Raw genomic sequence first — 18,942 nt, forward strand, 5'->3', positions numbered from 1 at the left:
AGTTTACCATCATCTTTTTATCATTTCACCCATTTCAATTTAATTTCAACGCCAGTGGCAACACACAGTCACAGTAGGAATATAGCTTGAGCTTATCCTGTTGTTATTAGCCATCAAGTTTGCGTATGCCACTCAATTTATAGGTACTAATAACTCTTCCCTAGAGAGCTGCCTTTTAAGGAATAAGTGTCTAACATATTATAAGGAGATATAGGAATTAACTATTTTGGACTATGGTTACCATTGCAGATGCTAACATCACTGTTTGGAACTTTATCATCATCTCAATCACAAAAAATACCTTGTTTGTGGACTCAGGACTATTGTTTAAGTACTTAGAGTTCATTATATCTCCTTAATATATGTTTTCCAAAGTAAAAGGGGAAAAGATGTAAGTACTGTAGATTGGGTTGCTTTCATATTGTTTATTTATTTATTTGACTACATCACACTTGGAAAATTAGAATATTTAGCTTTTAGAAGGTGAGTTACTGTAGTCTATAATAATTTACTAAGCTAACAGTATTTTCTGAAAATAATCCCCCAGAAGGAAACTTCAGACAGTGGGCTAATTTGTAATAACCGTTGCAGTTTTCATTTAAATTCAACAATTAATGATTGTTTTACTTCACTCTGCCACCTATACTTGAATTTTAAAAAATTGTTTTAGAAAGCATCATTTTCTCTAATTACAATTTTTTGCAGTTTTATTAAATACATCATGTGTTTTTATACAAAATGAATACATTATGTCTAGATAATTTTAGTTTCTATAGCTTTATATATTAGGGTTTCTTCAGAGTTTTATGAATCTCCTTTTGTATAGTGAAATAGAATTACACTTCAGAATGTATCTTTAAGAACCTAGGAGCAGGACAGGAATAAAGATGCAGACGTAGAGAATGGACTTGAGGACACAGGGAGGGGGAAGGGTAAGCTGGGACGACATGAGAGAGTGGCATTGACATATATGCACTACCAAATGTAAAACGGATAGCTAGTGGGAAGCAGCGCATAGCACAGGAAGATCAGCTTGGTGCTTTGTGACCACCTAGAGGGGTGGGAGAGGGAGGGTGGGGGGGAGACAAAAGAGGGAGGGGATATGGGGATACATGTATATGTATAGCTGATTCACTTTGTTATACAGCAGAAACTAACACAACAATGTAAAGCAATTATACTCCAATAAAGATGTTAAAAAAATAAAAAATAAATGTATCTTCTCTAGATATTCATTTCTTGCTCTAATAATCTCCTTGCTTTAGAAATACTAAATTTGCTTTCTCTCTGCCTAATTTTTGTGTAAACTCTAAATATAATAAGGTAAAGTAAAATATTTCATTTATAGGCCCTCTGAAAGTAGAGCATTTTTAAAAGTAGGTAGGTGTCTCCACCCTACTTTTCATGAAGCATTTTACCCATTCAAGTAGACTTTTAAAAACAGCTTGTTTTGATAGCAGACTGTTCTCCTGTGGGCCTTCAGCCTTTGCTTCCTGGCAGCACCTTTGGTGCGAAAAGAGAGTGATCAATTGGGAGACTATCAGTGCCAGCATGCATAGAGTGATAAGTTAACACACCACTGGGAATTTCTAGGGCCCACCAAGATACTTCACTTCTAATGTGCTAACAAGCTCATTTTTCTACCTCTTGCCTCTTCAGTTATTTTTTTTCTCAGAAGAGCTTAGAAGTTGAGTGCATCAGGCATAATGAAAAGCTCTGTAGGAGGGAGAAGCAATAACCCCATTTTTCCCTTTTCAGCCAAATAGAAAATTAGTTTCTGGTAATACACAAAGGCCAGTATTTTTTGTACAAGGGGCACTGCTGTGAATCAAAGGACTCTATTAACTGCAGAAAATTCGGCAGCTGTGAATCTCCCCCAATGAAAAAAGTACTTTCCAACAAGTTGTGAGATATGTGGTATTATTTAGATTGAACCATCAGTTTCATCCCCTTTCATTTATAACCATATACCCTCTTTTAAAAGTGTGCTATATTACTTTTCTGTGTTAACACTCAAAAACGTCTATATGATCCTTCCATAAAATCCTTTCAATATAGCATCTTGTCCTGTTGCTACCCATTTCAGGAGTAAAATTCTTTTGAAGTTCAACCCCAGAATTGAAAATAATGGATTGCCAGGAATTGGAATTAAGATTATTTCAATATTTGATACATAAAATAAATTGTAGTATAAGAAGAGGTTACTCAAGTCATTTAGGTGGCAAAAGACATCACAGTCTAAGTCAAGTGCATAATGAATATAGACTTACCTTTAACTCTTCTTTTTTTTTTCTTTTCTCAATCAATAATCTTTTGTAAATGTAACTGGCTATGGTATCTCCCACTGAATTAACATTTTAAATTATCTTCCTCTCAAAATTTTTTCTTGGTCTTGATTGTAGACTCGGTCTACAATCTCTGGAACTAAAGGATTACAGCAATTGAATTGCAATTTTAAAAAGAGAGAGAATAATGAATTTTGAGGGTAAAATATTAAAATGGGTTTTGGGGAAAATTCAATGAATAAAGAGGAACCAATAAGCAAATTTTTATTATCCTTTACACTTAGTTAAATGTCTTAGGTAAAGCCTATCAACATAGCACACTGAGTACAGCTGGAAAACTTTTAAAAGTTGTAGAAGAAAGGTTAACTGATTTCTCAGTTCAGGAACTATACGACATGAAGTCAGCATGTGAGTTTTTCCTGATAATTGTATGTTGCTGCCTGCTGCTCTACATTTTGACAGCCATTTCCATAGTTGCTTTCATGAACAACAGAAAAATTCTCTCTCTTTCTCGCCCTCTCTGTGCTAACAGCACAATCAGGCCTGCTGAAACAGGAAGCCTGGAGTGGGTTGTTCAAAAGCAACAACACTTCAAGGTACTGGTTGCTTGTCAATAATATCAGAGAAGAAAATGTGGTGAAAGGGAAGTACAGTATTTTTCTGTCAGTGTCAGTGCCCTGTAGATGCTTTGTTAGACGGTATGTAGGAGTCCTGTGGACTCTCTGCAAATATTCCTGCTTGTTTCAGTGTTATAATTGACTAGGTATTTTTTCCTGACATACAGATTCAGCTGTGTATTTATCTTAACTGCATGGAGTTAAGTTCGAGGATTACAGCAACAGTAGTCTTCCATTCAAAATGAGAACAATTGTTGGGAAAATGCAGGGATTTTAGAAAAAGATGATATGCAGGAATTTTTCACAATAAATTATTACAAATGAAGAACAGAATTTCAGACATAGTATTTTAAGCATTATAGTATTTATCGCGTGGCTTTTCAGAGTACATCTGCAGATCGAAGCTGATTAACAAGATAAGAGGAGCCCTAGGCTGACCTGATAGCAGTTGAATCCTTTCCCAAGTAAACTGTTGCCTTTCTTTCTTCCAGCAGTTTACTATTAATTATTTTCTAATAAATGTCTTCCTGTTAAGCTGCCAGGTATAGTGGTATCCTGAAGAGTAAACTTATGTTAAAAGCTACATTTTTTTCTCTTTAAAAAGCTGTACTTTTAATGATATGCAAGAATAGTTACTAATTATATTTATTAAGAAGTAATGGCTTAGCAGTGATAGTAGTCCTTTTTGATGCAATCGGTTCTTTCCCAATGTATGCTGCATTTAAGTTCACCCTTAACTGAAGGAAATCAGCTATGAGGAGAGAGCGCGATATCTGCAAACGATTGTCCAGCACCATTTAGAACCAACGACATTTGAAGATTTTGCAGCACAGGTTTTTTCTCCAGCTCCCTACCATCATTTACCATCTGATGCCGGTAAGATTAAAAGCAAGTATTAGTTACTGTTCATTATTGGAACTTGAAATGCAATACCCTTTTGTTCTAAAAAACTCTTAAAATAATGGAAAACTTGCTTGAATAAACTTCCAGTCATTGAAATATAAATATTCTTCATCATTATTTTCATATTTGGCCTTTAAATTTGATTTATACTTTCTTTTACCTAAATACAGTTCCTTTAAAAGTCAACAGTCTTCATAAAAGCACATACACTACGTTTTATCTGAGCTAATGGGCAGTAACTATTGTGTTTCACGGAATCGTTACTGAAGTATCTGCAAAAGAAATACAAGTTGAGCAGGCACTCTCAACTTCAGAGGATCAAATTTTATGGCCAAGAATATTACCTTATCATTTCTAATTTTACAAATAAAGTTAACATAATTGGTCTAGATTTAGAAGTACTTAGAGTAAATTATTTTGTAATATTTAAAGATTATAAGAGGGTACTGCATTTTTACAATTAACTAATTTTGAAGAAATCAGTAAGAAAAAAATGACTCATGGCCTTCCTATTCTGTAATTCTTTGCACTCCTTATGATTGTTTCATTTATTTTATTTTCCCTCTTTAGATCATTAAATATCAGTTCTGTTTATCTGAAGGTAAGACAAAGTGTCAAACAAAACACCCTTTGTTCTTCCCCCATTTCCTTTTTTAAAAATTAGCAAGCACTAAGCTTGTAACTCAGTTAAGCAAACTTAACACTGCCCTGGTTCATACTAAACATTTCAGAAATTGTCACTAAATTTCTTCCAGAATTATACTTACTAACTTAGGTCTGCATGAAACACTAACACTGGTTCTGGGATAAAAATAACTAATAATAGAACCCTTGGTTGAAGTTAGTTACACCTTGTTGTATTGACCTTTTTGTTTCTCAGCATGAAAATGTAGTACTACTGAACTGAAATGGTGTGTCTTTGTATTTTGTAATGTGTTGCATTGTTATTGGGTATCTTAACTCATCAAATAGTTATTCTGTTGTGTGCCTCACACCATACTAGGCACCTGAAATACAAAGATGACTGTTTTAATGATGTTCAAGGGAAGCAGGAAAAGAGAATACAATATACCTGAAGTTCATCTTAATAAGCCTTCAGATTCTCTTCATATTATATAAGTTTTCTTTATATTAAGTAGTTTAAGAGGCACAGTACTGGCCTTTACTGGCCTAATTTGCTTGCAAAAAAAATTACTGTAATTCTAAATTAAAGTCGATGAAATTAAAGCTTCCATTCCTGTCACCAATTAATTGGCCATTATAAAAATAATTTTACAAAAAAACTTGGAGCCCTTTCAATTAATTATATAAAAGACCTAGCAAAGAGAAAATTATATTAGACTGGGTTGACACTATCTAAAATTACACAGCTCGGCATAAGAAAGATGGTAAAAGAAAGATACTAAAAATAAATTAATGAACAACAAAATAAAAACTAGTTAAGTATACCTGGACATTTCATTTTTAATAATAGAGAATATCTGATAAAATATCAGACATTATTAAAATAGACATGAATAACACTTTTGTGTACCATACATAGAGTTGAGCCATAAATTTCACAAATGAAAAATATTGATAATAAAGCCACGTTCAGACTAACTTTTCCCCTTAAATGTATAAAGACTGTCAGTTTTCATGTTGTAGCTGTTTACTAGCTGGAATCCTTCATATTCCTCTTCTTAATGTTCTTCTTATATTTTGCATATTATCCTGCACATTTGGCCAGATGTATAACATGGGAAGTAAGTAGTAGTCTCACTTTCTGAGACATTAGGTAAAGAGTGATACAGCAGCCAAGTCAAGGCTCTTTGGTTAATTTTTTTAAATTGTCTTTGCCTTTAGGAACTGTTAGAAACATACACTTGAATTTTTAAAAGGTGTTTTTAAACACTGTAACTAACTTTTCCAGTATTACTTAATACATTTTTATGGGTTTTTTTGCAGACTTTAATAGTTATGAAAGATAAAAATTTTTATCAGTGGTTTTCAATTCAGCACAATAATATAAAAAGGAAATATTTACTCCTTTACAGTAGCAAAAACATTATGATATCTGAAGAATGCTTTTTTACTCCCAGTCATCTCAGATTTTGATTTTCCTGTCACAAACCAACCCATAAATGTAGAAGTCCCTTTAAAGTTGTAAGTCAAAGTTGAGAGAGAAGACATGAAATAGGCCATGTAATAGCCATATGGACCTGACTTATGTTTTTCAAAAATTACATAATGTGAAGATTTTTAGGTTCATTATTACTTTTTTTTTTTTTTGCGGTACGCGGGCCTCTCACTGTCGTGGCCTCTCCCGTTGCGGAGCACAGGCTCCGGATGCGCAGGCTCAGTGGCCATGGCTCACGGGCCTAGCCGCTCCGCGGCATGTGGGATCTTCCTGGACCGGGGCACGAACCCGTGTCCCCTGCATCAGCAGGCGGACTTTCAACCACTGTGCCACCAGGGAAGCCCCATTATTACTTTTTAACATGATGATAAAATTGATTTGCCCCATTGAGATTTAGATCATTAAATATCAGTTCTGTTTATCTGAAGGTAAGACAAAGTGTCAAACAAAACACCCTTTGTTCTTCCCCCATTTCCTTTTAACTTGTAATCGAGAATCAACCGCAATTGAGAATCAACTTTAGATATCTCATGCATACCCCATCCGTATAAACTAATACTAATCAATACTAATGCAATAAATTGAAATTACATTTTAAAGGAATACCAGTACAATAATCATATAAAGGATATAATCTATTCTTTCTAACCAAACCTATAATATAATACTATTCAGTGGAGTAGTGGAAAAATACTGTTTTAAGTTTGGCTTAAAACTTAACTTGGCTCAAGCTTATTTAAAACGTACTTCCTGGTTAACAGTAATGTATCTGTGATGACATTGAAATCCAGTGGGGCTTCTTCTAGATAATTTTTAGTATTATTTAAATAGATACAAAAAACATTTTTGGTATATCATAGTTGATCCATAAATTTCATAACTGTATTTTCTCAAAATGGACTGTCTGTGGCAGTAGACTGATACTTAAGGGAAATTATTTTTATCCCTAAGGTCACTGAGGGAGATATCGTGATGTCACACTTTGTTGATCTTCCATAACTACATTAAAACATTATTAGATTTTTCATGTCCTTTATTTAAAAAAAAATTACAGGAAAAAAATCCCTTTATCTTTGTCAGGCACGTGTGTGGAAAATATCAAAAGTTTTACTGTAACCCTCTTTTTTAACATTCATGAACACCTCTCCTCCGACTCTAAACTTTAAAATGAAATTACTTCTCTTCTTGGCCAGATTATATTGGCAGTTCAAAATCTAGGTATTTTTCCCTAATGTCACGTTGTCTTTTCAAATCAAGCTGTTTTTTTTCCTCCCCCTCCAATTTTTTTTTAAATAAAAGAAAAATCTAGAATGCCAACAAGAAGAAACAGGATCCTGTTTTACTGCAAGTGCACAGTAAATATTAAGTTATCTTTCTTATTAAAAATACACACATAGAACAAATGTGTGGATACCAAGGGGGAAAGGGGTGGGGTGGGAGGAATTGGGAGATTGGGATTGACATATATACACTATTGATGCTATGTATAAAATAGATAACTAATGAGAACGTACTGTATGGCACAGTGAGCTCTACTTAATGCACTATGGTGACCTAAATGGGAAGGAAATCCAAAAAAGAGGGGGGATATATGCACATGCATAGCTGATGCATTTTGCTGTACAGTAGAAACGCACACAACATTGTAAAGCAACTATACTCCAATAAAAATTAATTTTAAAAAAAAAAAGGGAAGAGGAGGAAAGGGAATGTGCAGAGCCAGACACAGCAATTTTGGAAAAAGGGAAAAGACAGCTGTTGAGGAGGAAGCCTGGTCTATCCACACCACACTTAAGAGCGGCCAACAGTAAGGGGTGGGGACACCCTGAACAGCACAGTGAGCCTTCGGGTCCAGCACAAATGTGTGTGCTGCCCGCAACAGAGAAAATGTATGTATAGCAAAAAAATAAAAATAAAATATATATATAATACACCCAGTTTTTTTCCAGTATTATGTCTTTTTACTATCATCAGCCATAAGTATTTTTCAATGCCTATTATGTAGCATATCTAGAATTACAGCTAATACTCTATTAGTTGAGCTAGTATGTACCTCTCTTTGGATTTGTTTCTCTACAAATTAAGTTAGAGATTTTAGTATCAATACTTTAAAAATTAAAGGGGTGATTGGTATTTGACTCCCTCTATATATGCACATGTATATACATATAAATATATACACACATATGCATATATATGTACAGTTGACCCTTGAACAACATGGGTTTGAACTGCACAGGTCTACTTAAACATGCATTTTTTTTCAACAGTATATATTACAGTACTACACAATTTGAGATTGGTTGAATCCGTGGATGCAGAACCATAGACACAGAGGAACCAGAACCACCTATAGGGAGGAACTGCATGTATGGAGGGCTGACTATAAGTTATAGGCACATTATATAGAGGGTTGGCGCCCCTAGCCCCTACATTCAAGGGTCCACTGTATACATACATAAATATACGTATACATACATACCACTTTGCATAATTACCTTTAGAAAGCGTATAGGTTCCTATCTAAGTAAATCTTCTAAAAATTAGTAATAAGATTCAAATATTTCTATGCCATCAAAATAAGAGATAATCTAACAGTGATTTTGAAGACCTAGAGTAGTGTCTAATCTTCCTTAATTCTAACCTCAGTTTTGCTGTTAATTCACAAAATCTGTATTGCCACATGTAGATGAGATAGTATTATGATTGTAAGGCCCATCTCTTTGAATCTTTGAATGGAATGAATCATCAAAATTTAGCCATTAAACTTGTCTCCTTTTCCTAGGCTTTGAAATGATCTGGAAGAAAAGATTGTAGCTCTTCAGAAAAGATTGTAGCTCTTCAGAAGACAGTTATTTTATATATATCCTAAATATTATTTGTCAGTGCCAGTAGAAAATGTTTCCTTCAACATATAACATAAGCTATAAGTTTGTTTACTGTGTTTTTAAAAACAAATGTTTTTAAAAATAAATAATCATATTTATTTATCACTAGGTTAGCCTGAAATTATAAGCAGCCAAATGTGTTCTCTTTTCAGTATTTTAAACTTAGAAATTTGGCTTGTATGTTGTTGACCAAGAAGCAAATAATATTAATCTTAAATAAAGTCCATTAACCTTTTATAACAATAATTACTAGGTTCAGTTTTCATATAGAGCATTCATTCAGATGTAAAATTTGTGTAATGAAAATAATTGAGCGATTACTGAGTGCCAGGCGGTGTGCTAAGTACTATACATGCATCCTCTCACTGAATCTTCATGGCAATTCTATGAGACAAACAAAACACCTTACCAACAGTCACTTGGTAAAGTCAGAGTCTGACTTCAGAGTACTTGAAGTATTATAATTACTCATTTAGTCTAAATATTTTCAGTCCCTTCTTGATATTGAGAGAGGAGAGAAATTGCCCAGTAACCTGTCATATTTGCAAATTAGAAGTTGTTAAAAATTTTTATTTTGAAGGCTCTACTTTTCCACCCATTGAAAAATCATTTTTTATTATTTATTTATCTTTAGTATAGTTTTAAGGTTGCCGTGGGAGAGCTATGGGTTTTGGAATCAGACTGATCTGGATTTAAATCCTAGCTCTGCTATTTCTTATCTGCATGAACTCAAATGAATTAATCTATCCTAAACCCAGTTTTCCCATTTGTAAGGAGATAAAATATGACAAGCTTAGACCGATATGTTCTAAGTCTACAATAATGGTAGTTCTTGAATATCTTGAAACCTCATGTTTGCCTGCGTTTCTGTACTGTTTTATTTTAAATTATGTGTTACTTTATGACACTCAGTGGTGCGTCCACACCAATCTTAATCACTTACCAACTCCTTTAACAATATTAAGGCAGTAAGATTATTTGGGTAATCTGTCCTTTAATGTAAGGTTATGTTTTATAGGGATATTAACATAAAAGTGGATATTCTTTATTTTCCCCCAAACTAAACAGTTACGTTGAGTTCTCCACATTTTAACAACTGATGTTTTCTAAGTGGTCATTTTCTTCAAAAATATTTCTAGTTTCTGTCCCTTCTTTTCTAATCCTCATCTTTTTTTATCTAAAGTCTATTAATGTTTGCTCTTATCGTAGTTTTATTATATAGCTACACTTATTGTATACCTGCTGTGTGCCAGGATCTTTGCATATGTAGGCATTCATTCCCCACAACTTTGCAAAATAACTAGTATTGTCTTTGTTTTACAAATAAGAAAACTGTCTCAGGTTAGTTTGCCCAATATCCAGCATCTAGTAACATGACAAACTTGTCATGGGTCTGTCTAACCCATGCTCTTTCTAAGATGACGCTGCCTCTTTTCTAATCCTCATCTTTTTTTATCTAAAGTCTATTAATGTTTGCTCTTATCGTAGTTTTATTATATAGCTACACTTATTGTATACCTGCTGTGTGCCAGGATCTTTGCATATGTAGGCATTCATTCCCCACAACTTTGCAAAATAACTAGTATTGTCTTTGTTTTACAAATAAGAAAACTGTCTCAGGTTAGTTTGCCCAATATCCAGCATCTAGTAACATGACAAACTTGTCATGGGTCTGTCTAACCCATGCTCTTTCTAAGATGACGCTGCCTCTTAGTTCAATGTTAATTAGAATTGCTTTCAAAGTCACAATATTTTTAAAGGCTACGTTTAGTAGGTCCAGTAACTTTAGCAGTTTTAAAGTGGTCATACTTGTCAGCAAGCAGTATAACCAAAGCCACAATAAATAACAATGCATTGAGTTCCCTTTTACAATCTTTATAGATGCTCAAAGTCATATTCATCATGTTATTTGTAATAATAGCTCATTGTAGTCAGTGTACAACATATGAATCAGTTTATTATTCCATCAAGATACAGACAACAGTCTGTGTACTGTAAAAATGTTATTAATAGATACTATATGTGAAACATAGGAGCCCATACTTTTTAAACTTCATACTTGAGAGGATATATTATCAATAGAAATAAATAAATCAATATTCTTTCTGACTCAGGTGATATAAATCAATACTTAGGCAGAATAGGATGTGAAATGAAGTGTAAGTATCACATTATTCTTTAAAGTTGAGATCTATCCACCATAAATTATTTATAGAGTTTGGGTACGCTGAGTATTTATCACAAACATCATTAGCTAAAACATGAGGCGGTACTGTATACCACACACACTAAAAAGCCTGATTTGACTCAGTTGAGTGAAAGGGGGTTTCACCTTGGAGGCAGTAAGGGAGACATAGAGGAATTGCTGTTTTTGAGGAAAATATTCTTTGAATTTGGCGTACTCTAAAGCAGTGTTCTGTAATAAAACTTTCTGTGATGATGGAAATGTTCTGTATCTGCACTGTCCAGTGTGGTTGCCACTAACCACATGTGACTGCTAAACAATTTAAATGTGGCTAGTGCACCAAGGAGCCAAATTTTTAATTTTTATTTTTTGCATTTATTTATAAATTTTTTGCATTTATTTATAATTTTAATTTAATTAACTGTGATGTGGCAATGGCTACCACGTTGGACAGTACAGCCCTAGAGATTTTATGACTGAGTGGTTAGCATAACATGCCACCAGTACAATGAACACTTTAAAAGGTAGATGTTTAAAGAATCTCTCATAGACTTTTTTTTCTTTTCTTTTTTTCCTGTTTGAACTTGTTTTGTTAGTGGGTAAGTATAACATTTGAATTTACAAAGCATTTGTCCATTGTGAAACCTCATCACCCTAATGCATTGCATGCCCAATTGTGTTTCATAATAAAAACCTGATTACTGTCTTCTCTACTCCTCTGTTAACACCTGTAAAATTCTGCACTTTGTCACTCATATCTGTTATCTATCTTCTCTTTTGTTTTCTCACTTCTGCTCGCTACTCCATTTCTTCATTCACAACAAAGAAAGAAATGCAGTGATAGTTCTCTTCCTCCCAAAACCTCCACTAGAAAACATTGGCCATCTCAAGGTAAACAGCCATGGGAAGGCCTCTCATGACTGGCCGGGAATAGTATGCATTACCAGCAAAGCATGAGCTACTGCTCTTCACCTTCCTTCTGCCATCCATCTGCAGTGCTTCCCCAAAAAGGTCCGTGGATTCATATTCTCCTCTAGGTTTTCCAGTATGGGCCCAGTATGAACCAACTCAGATCTTCAGGAAGAGTAAAGGTGGACAGAAATATATGTCCTTCTTGTATTTTGAAGGTCAACCTCATTTCAATTAGAAAAGAGAATGTTGGAGAGATTACTTTAAAAAGGAGGGCAATTTACCTGGATTAGGATTAGTGATAAAATGTTTTTTCCTTGACAATGTATGTTTGTTCTTAAGTATAATATTTGGCCTTAAAAACTTTTAAGTGTTCTACAGAGATACATTCTTAATTTCCTAAGACATCTCAGTAGGATCTGTACCCCTTATTGAACAGTTTTATGTTTCCTTATAAATATTCATAACTTCAGTTTAAGCACAAATGTTTCATTATATGGAAATAGTCGTATAAGTATTCCCAAGCTCGAAGTGTCAGTGTGGTGCTACGCTGGCTAACAAATATGCCAAAAATTTCCCTACAGAGTTAGGAGCTGTGTAAGTTTAAGCCTGCAACCTGTGTGACATGTCTTTGTTTGTGACACTCGTAAAGATAATTTTTATATACATAAGACCAAGGAAATCTGGATTAAAATGCCTCAAAATATACAGAATTTTAAAAAATTTGTTATTGTGTTATATTTTCAGATTTTTCTGGAAGGGTTTTTAATTTTTAATGTAATTTCTTATTCATGAAATATTTAAGAACCTATAGTGTGCAAAGTTCTGTAGTATTGCTGTGAATTAGAGAATCATAACTCAGAAATAAAGTACAAAGGTGAAGAACTACTTTGTAAATAAATGATATGAAGAATTTTCCAATTTCAACTTGTTTTGCTTCTTTCAAATTTTTATATCTTACTAAATTCTACTGGTTATCTACTTGCTATGACTGGATAGTGTAACTGCAAAAGTTTAAGAAAACAAAAGCATTACTTGTCAATTCTAAGTTGAGACACTTTGAGAGATCAGTTTGTCTTTTTTGACTTTCAGATAAGAGTTCTTGTCCTCTTCCTTCCCCAGGGAATTTATCTTGCTCCTTCTTAAAAGCATATTTAACTACCTAGCATGTATAATGGTCTCATACTGCTAAGTTCCTTTTTGGAAACGTTTGGTGCTGTTTTGTTTTCAAGTTTGAGCAATGAAGGCCCTTTTCTTGATTATACCCTGTACCCTAGAGATAGGAATTGGTCCTTCTCACCTGATTCTTAAGCCCTTACGTGCATGCTAATGGTGCTTTGGATCCCTGTCCTTTCTGTCCCAAAGATTTTGCTTCCCATTGCTTTTTCTGGGGAGCTCTCTGGTTGGTTCTGGCTCTGGAAATAACGATTGGTGCTTTCTTGCTAATATGATGACATGAGCCTCCAGATCACTGTCATAACAAGCAAGTTTGGGGCTTGCTCTTTCCTCTCAAAAGACCTCACTAAGGGTTGGGATCCATGCTGCAGATCTGTAGCAGAAAAGTTATTTCTTACAGGATGAGTGGCTGGATGACTTGCACTAATGCTCTTGCTGTTTCCCACAGGCTCCTACCCAGAGATTCTACCCAGTGAAACTCCCACAGCAACGCAGGTAGACGGGGCTGACCTGGCCTCACCAATGTCTCCTCGAACTAGCAAAAGCCGCATGTCCATGAAGCTGCGTCGTTCCTCTGGCTCAGCCAATAAATCCTAAGGAGACAGCAGCCCAGCAGTGATCAGCAGTAGCCACCTTAGCATGAACATAGCGTTAACCCTTTCAGGCTTCGTGTTTGCCATAACATGCATGTTCCTTCCTGAACATTTATTTTAGAAAACACTGGATTTAAATAACTTGTAACTTAGTATTTTAGATTTGGGTTGTTTATTCGGTTGGTTTTCCCCCCACACTCCAAGCTGCCGTATGGGGGGGGGGAGTTTTATTCTACACCCTTTACCTTCCCTAGATAATTATGTCTAAGTAGTTTTACTTTTAATTTCGTAATTAACTTTGAGCCAAAATATAATTGGACAGATAGTCTCATTATTTTATTTATCGTGCCCCATTACAACTTTATGGCTCAGTAAATATATAATTTTTTTAATAAATGTACATCTTTAAATTTAAGCATTTGTAAAGTTGTAGCAATAGTTGCAAATCTGTTAATACACAGGATATGTATGGATTATTTATGTTATCAAAATAAACCACTTAAAATAAATGGTCTTTTAGTATCTCAAGTTCCAGCTGAAATAATTGTAGCATTAACTTTTTCTTCCCAAAGCAATGTCTCATTTCTTTGCTGTGCAGGTGATGCCATGACATATCTAAAAACCAGAAAAATCACTGTGCTGAACTTTGATTCATGTTTAGCTTCCAAATATTTTTCTAATGTTTTGCTTTTTAAATGGTATCACTGTTAAATGCCATTTCTGTTTTGAGATTGTGGCCCCTTATTGGCTGCTGGATCCTGGTATATCTATGTTCTTTCTTAAGTACCAAAAAGGGAGGAATGGGGTGGGGTGGGTAGGAAAATAGAAAAGAAGGAGAAAACTTCTCTGACATAAATGTGTGGCTTAAATTATGTGTATTATTGTCAAAGAAAAGGGAACATGACCCAGGAGTCTAAATTAATCTAATATTGTTAATACTGAACTTGCACGTGCGGGTTGGTGTACCTTCCACCCTCCAGAAGTATTTTCCTACAGTAGATAAGCTGCTCACATTTTGTTTTGAACGAGCATCTCCTAAGGAAATGTAGCATGACATTGGTACTAACTGCATGTGTAAATACATCATACTGGCAAACTATAAAATATAAATTATGTATCATCATTCATGTAGTATCTACAAATTTGTAACAGTGGAAAAAAGATAGTATTTAATAATACAATAAAAATATTCTTATCATTTCGTGTCCATGAGTGTTGATTTGTCTTTTGTCTTCTATATTTTTTCAGACTTAAGCAGGGCTGTATGATTAATGGAGAGATGTAAAGCATAAACCTAGGTTATCTTAGCTCACCATGAAAACTGAATTTTAATTCCCTTCTCAGGATATACCCCACCTTATTTCTCAGAGATCCTACCACAGTCATTAAAACTACAGGAAAATTTTCACCTTCATAAGAGCTCGCAGAAACTTCCCCCAGTGCACTTGGTTAAAGCATCAATTTATCTCACCCTCATGCTTTGATTTGTTAAATTTTACTTTTTTTTTTGGTAATATACATTCAGGAACAAAACTTTTTACAGACAGTTTCTATAGCAGGCTTTCAGAGTTCCTGTGCACTTAAATTTTGGATTGCCTTATAAATAAAAACAAATGCCTATGAAACTATGTAGAAAATAAACTTTAAAAGTCCCGTGAAAGCTTATATAAAGGATAAACATGGATAGAGACAGTCCCTGGGAAAAAGATTAAACAATATAGACAGTTTCCCACAACCAAGGTTAAGAATTGCAGAAAAGATAAAGTAACTACACATTTCTATAGTGCTTTCATTTTTAAAAAAATAAACAGCTAAAGGTTTGGTGATATGTAACAAAATGGAGTGAAAATACCAACTTAAAAATACGGAAGTTGATTAGCACAGTTAACGTTTTATTCATCTTCAGATAAACTATTCACTAGCTTTTTGAAAAAGAAGAAAATATTTAAAATATATTTCCTGTTGACATTTTTGGGTAGTAAAGTATCTTTAATATTTAAAGAACAGTACATATTCTTTACCTTTTGGAGCTCAGTCTATGCAGCCATACTTCATAGTATATATACTATATAAGGAAATTTTCCCATTTCTGCATCATTACATTCATTTACAAAATATAATTTCTCCTGTCTGTATTCTGTCTAAATGGGTCACAAAGATTATAAAGCAGGATACTGGCTTTGGGGAGATAAGAAGTGAGGCTTTTTAAAATAGGCTGTGTTCAATGGGATTCTTAAGACAAACACAGAACACAACAAAGCACCAGCTATGTACATTTATTTGGTGGTAAGCATCTTACAAATATGGGCTATCTGTCAAGCAATATTCAGCCAGTGTCCCAAACTGGCTATTAGGGCATAGGTACAGAATGTATGCTAAGTATGGTAATACAAAAAAAATCAAAACCAGGTTGCAGCTGAAAAGAAAATATTGAATATTGAATGAATTGCCATTCATTTCCATAGCGGATTAGAAGTATTAACATCTTCCTTAAGCTGAACATAGTGTCGTATATAATACACATTATGATTACAACAGAAGTGTTAAACAATTTGGATGAAACCCTACTAAAACAGTCAAACTTCAGGAAATGAGTTCTGTGTTTCCCAAAAGCTATTTAAAGAAAGGTTTAAAGTATCTTCCTGAATACTGCACACGAGAGCTAGAGGTGAGAATTTGGGGGGTGTCTCAACTCCTTCCAGTAAAGAGGTGCTATTCCCCACCTCCAAACACTAGCTTAAGAGTGGACTTAATAATTGAGAAAAGGAAAGTTTACAAGGAGATTTCTCGTATCCCCCAAAAGCGCGCAAACATCTTAACATTTCCTGCCCACAGACACAGGTCTTGTATTTCCCACCCACCCGACGTAAGTTTGGCACCAATCACATAACTTTTAATTCACAGAATATACAATGCAAGATATCTGACCCTATTGAGACAGAAACTACACAGGCGCCTGCGATGACAAGAGGAAGAAGAGAAAAAAAAAAAAACTACCACTTTTGGTAGCTAGAATCCTTTGTAGATAGAGACATGCACGCATTCACTGCGACTTTCCATAGGAATTACAAGTCATATAGGATTCATTGGGGTCTCCAGAGTTTGGTGGGAGCAGGGGAATCCTATTTTCGTGGGGAAAGTGAGAAGGGATTTAAAGCTGATCATTCTTGACCGAGAACGGTTATACCATATACATACCTGCTCTAGAGAGGGATTTTACATTTCGCTGCCCGCTCCTCTGGCAGCACATTGACTACTGGGAGTTTTAGGAGAGAAAATAAAGGAAGGAAAAAGGGTAAACTTGCAAGCGGAAGAAAGCCCCACAGAAATTCTCATGATCTGTTTGCTCCAAGGCCACCCTCAATCCTCTTTGTCTTTCACCCTCAACAGCCCGGCCGCAATGGCATCTGCAGCAGCAGTACCTGCCGACTTTCTGAGGGGTGGCACTTATTGATGTGCCGGGTCAGGCCTGGGGAGCTAAAAAAAGTGGACGGGCAGTGCTTGCATGAGAAAATTTGCTGAGCACTCCCGTCGGACGCCCCTCCTGGGCCCGGTGCTGCGGGAGGCGCCCCGGCCAGAGCGGGCAGGAGCAGCTCCTCGCGGACCGCATGCCACAGCCGGTGCTTGTCCCTGATGTCTGCCGACGGGAAGTGCGCCCCGCACAGCGGGCAAGCGAAGGCGAGTGGGGCGGCGCGCTCGGAGCCAAAGCCCGGGGCAAGCGCGCGGGCCGAGCCTGCCTCGTGAGTGGCCAGGTGCTTGCGCAGATAGGCTTGGCGACGGAACTTTTTGTGGCAATATGGGCACACGAAGATCTCGGGTCCCCCGGCAGCACTGACCCCGCCCGGCTCAGGCACCCGGCGCCCCAACACCCCAGCCGTATAAGGGACCTGAGGCAGCGAAGGCTCGGGGTGGGACACCTGGAGGCCTTGTGATGGGGCGCTGTCCCGGTGCTGCTCCGCCCCGGAGCTGTCCCCGGCCTGCGGGTGCTGATCCGCAGTTCTCTCTGCCCGGTTGTTTTCCTTCCCCTCCGCCAGGAAAGATGCAACAGCCCCGGAATCCGGGGAGGACGAGGTCGACGAAGGCGGCAGCTTCCCGTCGGCTGAGGAGACTGTGGCGGCATTGGCCGCTGCGGGACGCGGCTTGTGCCAGCGGCGATGAGAGGCAAGGTTCGCAGGGCAGCTGAAGACCTTGTCGCACTCGGGACAGCGGTACTCGACGCGCACGATGCGGGAGCAGCGGTGCTGAGCCAGCGCGAAGGGGTCTGCGTACTGCTCCTTGCACAGCTGGCAGATGAACTCCCCCAGCGGCGTGCGGCTGCCCCCCAGGCCCCGGGACGGCGCTCCGGGCTCCTCCTCCTTGATCTTCAGGCCCAGCACAGGGGACGTGGTGACTTCATCGGTGAAGCTCAATTTCCTCATGGCTTTTGGCTTCTTGACTCCGGCGGCCGCGGGCCCAGACGTGCAGCCCGGAGGTGCCTTGGCGCAGCGCTCGCCGCCGGTGGCCCGCTTCAGGCCGTGCAGGGAGGCCGAGAGAGGCGCGGGGTCCGGATGGAGCGCGGGGTCTGGGAACGGTGCCCGGAGCGGCAGCAGGAACTGCTCCCGCGAGGTCGGTGCTGCTGTTGGCGCCACCGAGCAGGAGAAAGCGGCCACGGTGGCGGTGCCCCCGGGGAAGGACTCAGCGGAGACGGGAGAGCTGAGGCAGCGCTCCAAGAACGCCCGGCGCAGCTCCGCGCCCGCCGGCTTCGTGGGGCTGGGGCTGGGCCCGGGACCCTCCCGGCCATCCGCCCTCCACTCCGCGCCTTCCCTCCCGCCCACCGCTGGGCTCACCCCAGCCTCCCTACAGGACGACCCCGACAGCTCGCGGGCCGCTTCCTCCTCCGGGGTTGGGGGTCCCGCCCTCTCCGCACCGGGCTGAGGGGCACTGGAAGCCTCCTCGGGGAAGGGCGGCGCCCCCTGGGGCCCCAGCAGGGGGAAGACCCGCTCTGCTAGGCGCATTCGGTACGAGCCACCTGTCCGTTTTGTTCGCTTTACCAGGAAGCCCCGAGGCATGGTGGAGTCGGAGCGCTCGGGGGCAAGGAGTAACCGGGGCGCCGCAGGGTCTGATAGCGGGCGAGCACCGCTGCTGCCCGAGCTTCGCCGCCGCAGGCATGTGTCCGCCGCCTTTATAGCTGAGACGCGGGCCGAGGGACCGCAGGGTCGCCTTCGGCCGGACCAGCCAATCAGGAGTGGAAGCGGCCGCGGGGGGTGGGGCTTTCTCGGGGCTGGGCT

The 18,942-nt window shown here is 38.1% G+C and overlaps 2 protein-coding genes across 7 annotated transcripts in view; one reads left to right on the forward strand and one right to left on the reverse strand.

Annotated features, from left to right (window-relative positions):
- The window catches only part of RALGAPA1 (Ral GTPase activating protein catalytic subunit alpha 1), a 221,604-nt gene extending 206,697 nt beyond the window's left edge, over nucleotides 1-14,907 (forward strand). The window contains exons 39-41 of one of the 6 annotated variants that reach the window (XM_060004672.2): nucleotides 3,654-3,778; nucleotides 6,322-6,352; nucleotides 13,531-13,632. In XM_060004672.2, the coding sequence (XP_059860655.1) occupies nucleotides 3,654-3,778; nucleotides 6,322-6,329 (133 nt within the window). In that variant the 3' untranslated portion in view covers nucleotides 6,330-6,352; nucleotides 13,531-13,632. Of the gene's footprint in view, nucleotides 1-3,653; nucleotides 3,779-4,375; nucleotides 4,407-6,321; nucleotides 6,353-13,530 lie in introns of all 6 variants that reach the window. The other 5 variants (XM_060004673.2, XM_060004676.2, XM_060004671.2 and 2 more) reach the window with 5 other exon arrangements.
- A 2,151-nt stretch (nucleotides 14,908-17,058) lies between these two features.
- INSM2 (INSM transcriptional repressor 2) lies at nucleotides 17,059-18,723 on the reverse strand. The gene has a single exon (XM_060003467.1). The coding sequence runs from the start codon at nucleotides 18,721-18,723 to the stop codon at nucleotides 17,059-17,061; it is 1,665 nt and encodes a 554-aa protein (XP_059859450.1).
- Nucleotides 18,724-18,942: the final 219 nt, after the last annotated feature.

Source organism: Delphinus delphis, chromosome 2 (assembly GCF_949987515.2).
Source record: "Delphinus delphis chromosome 2, mDelDel1.2, whole genome shotgun sequence".
Lineage (NCBI taxonomy): Eukaryota > Metazoa > Chordata > Mammalia > Artiodactyla > Delphinidae > Delphinus > Delphinus delphis.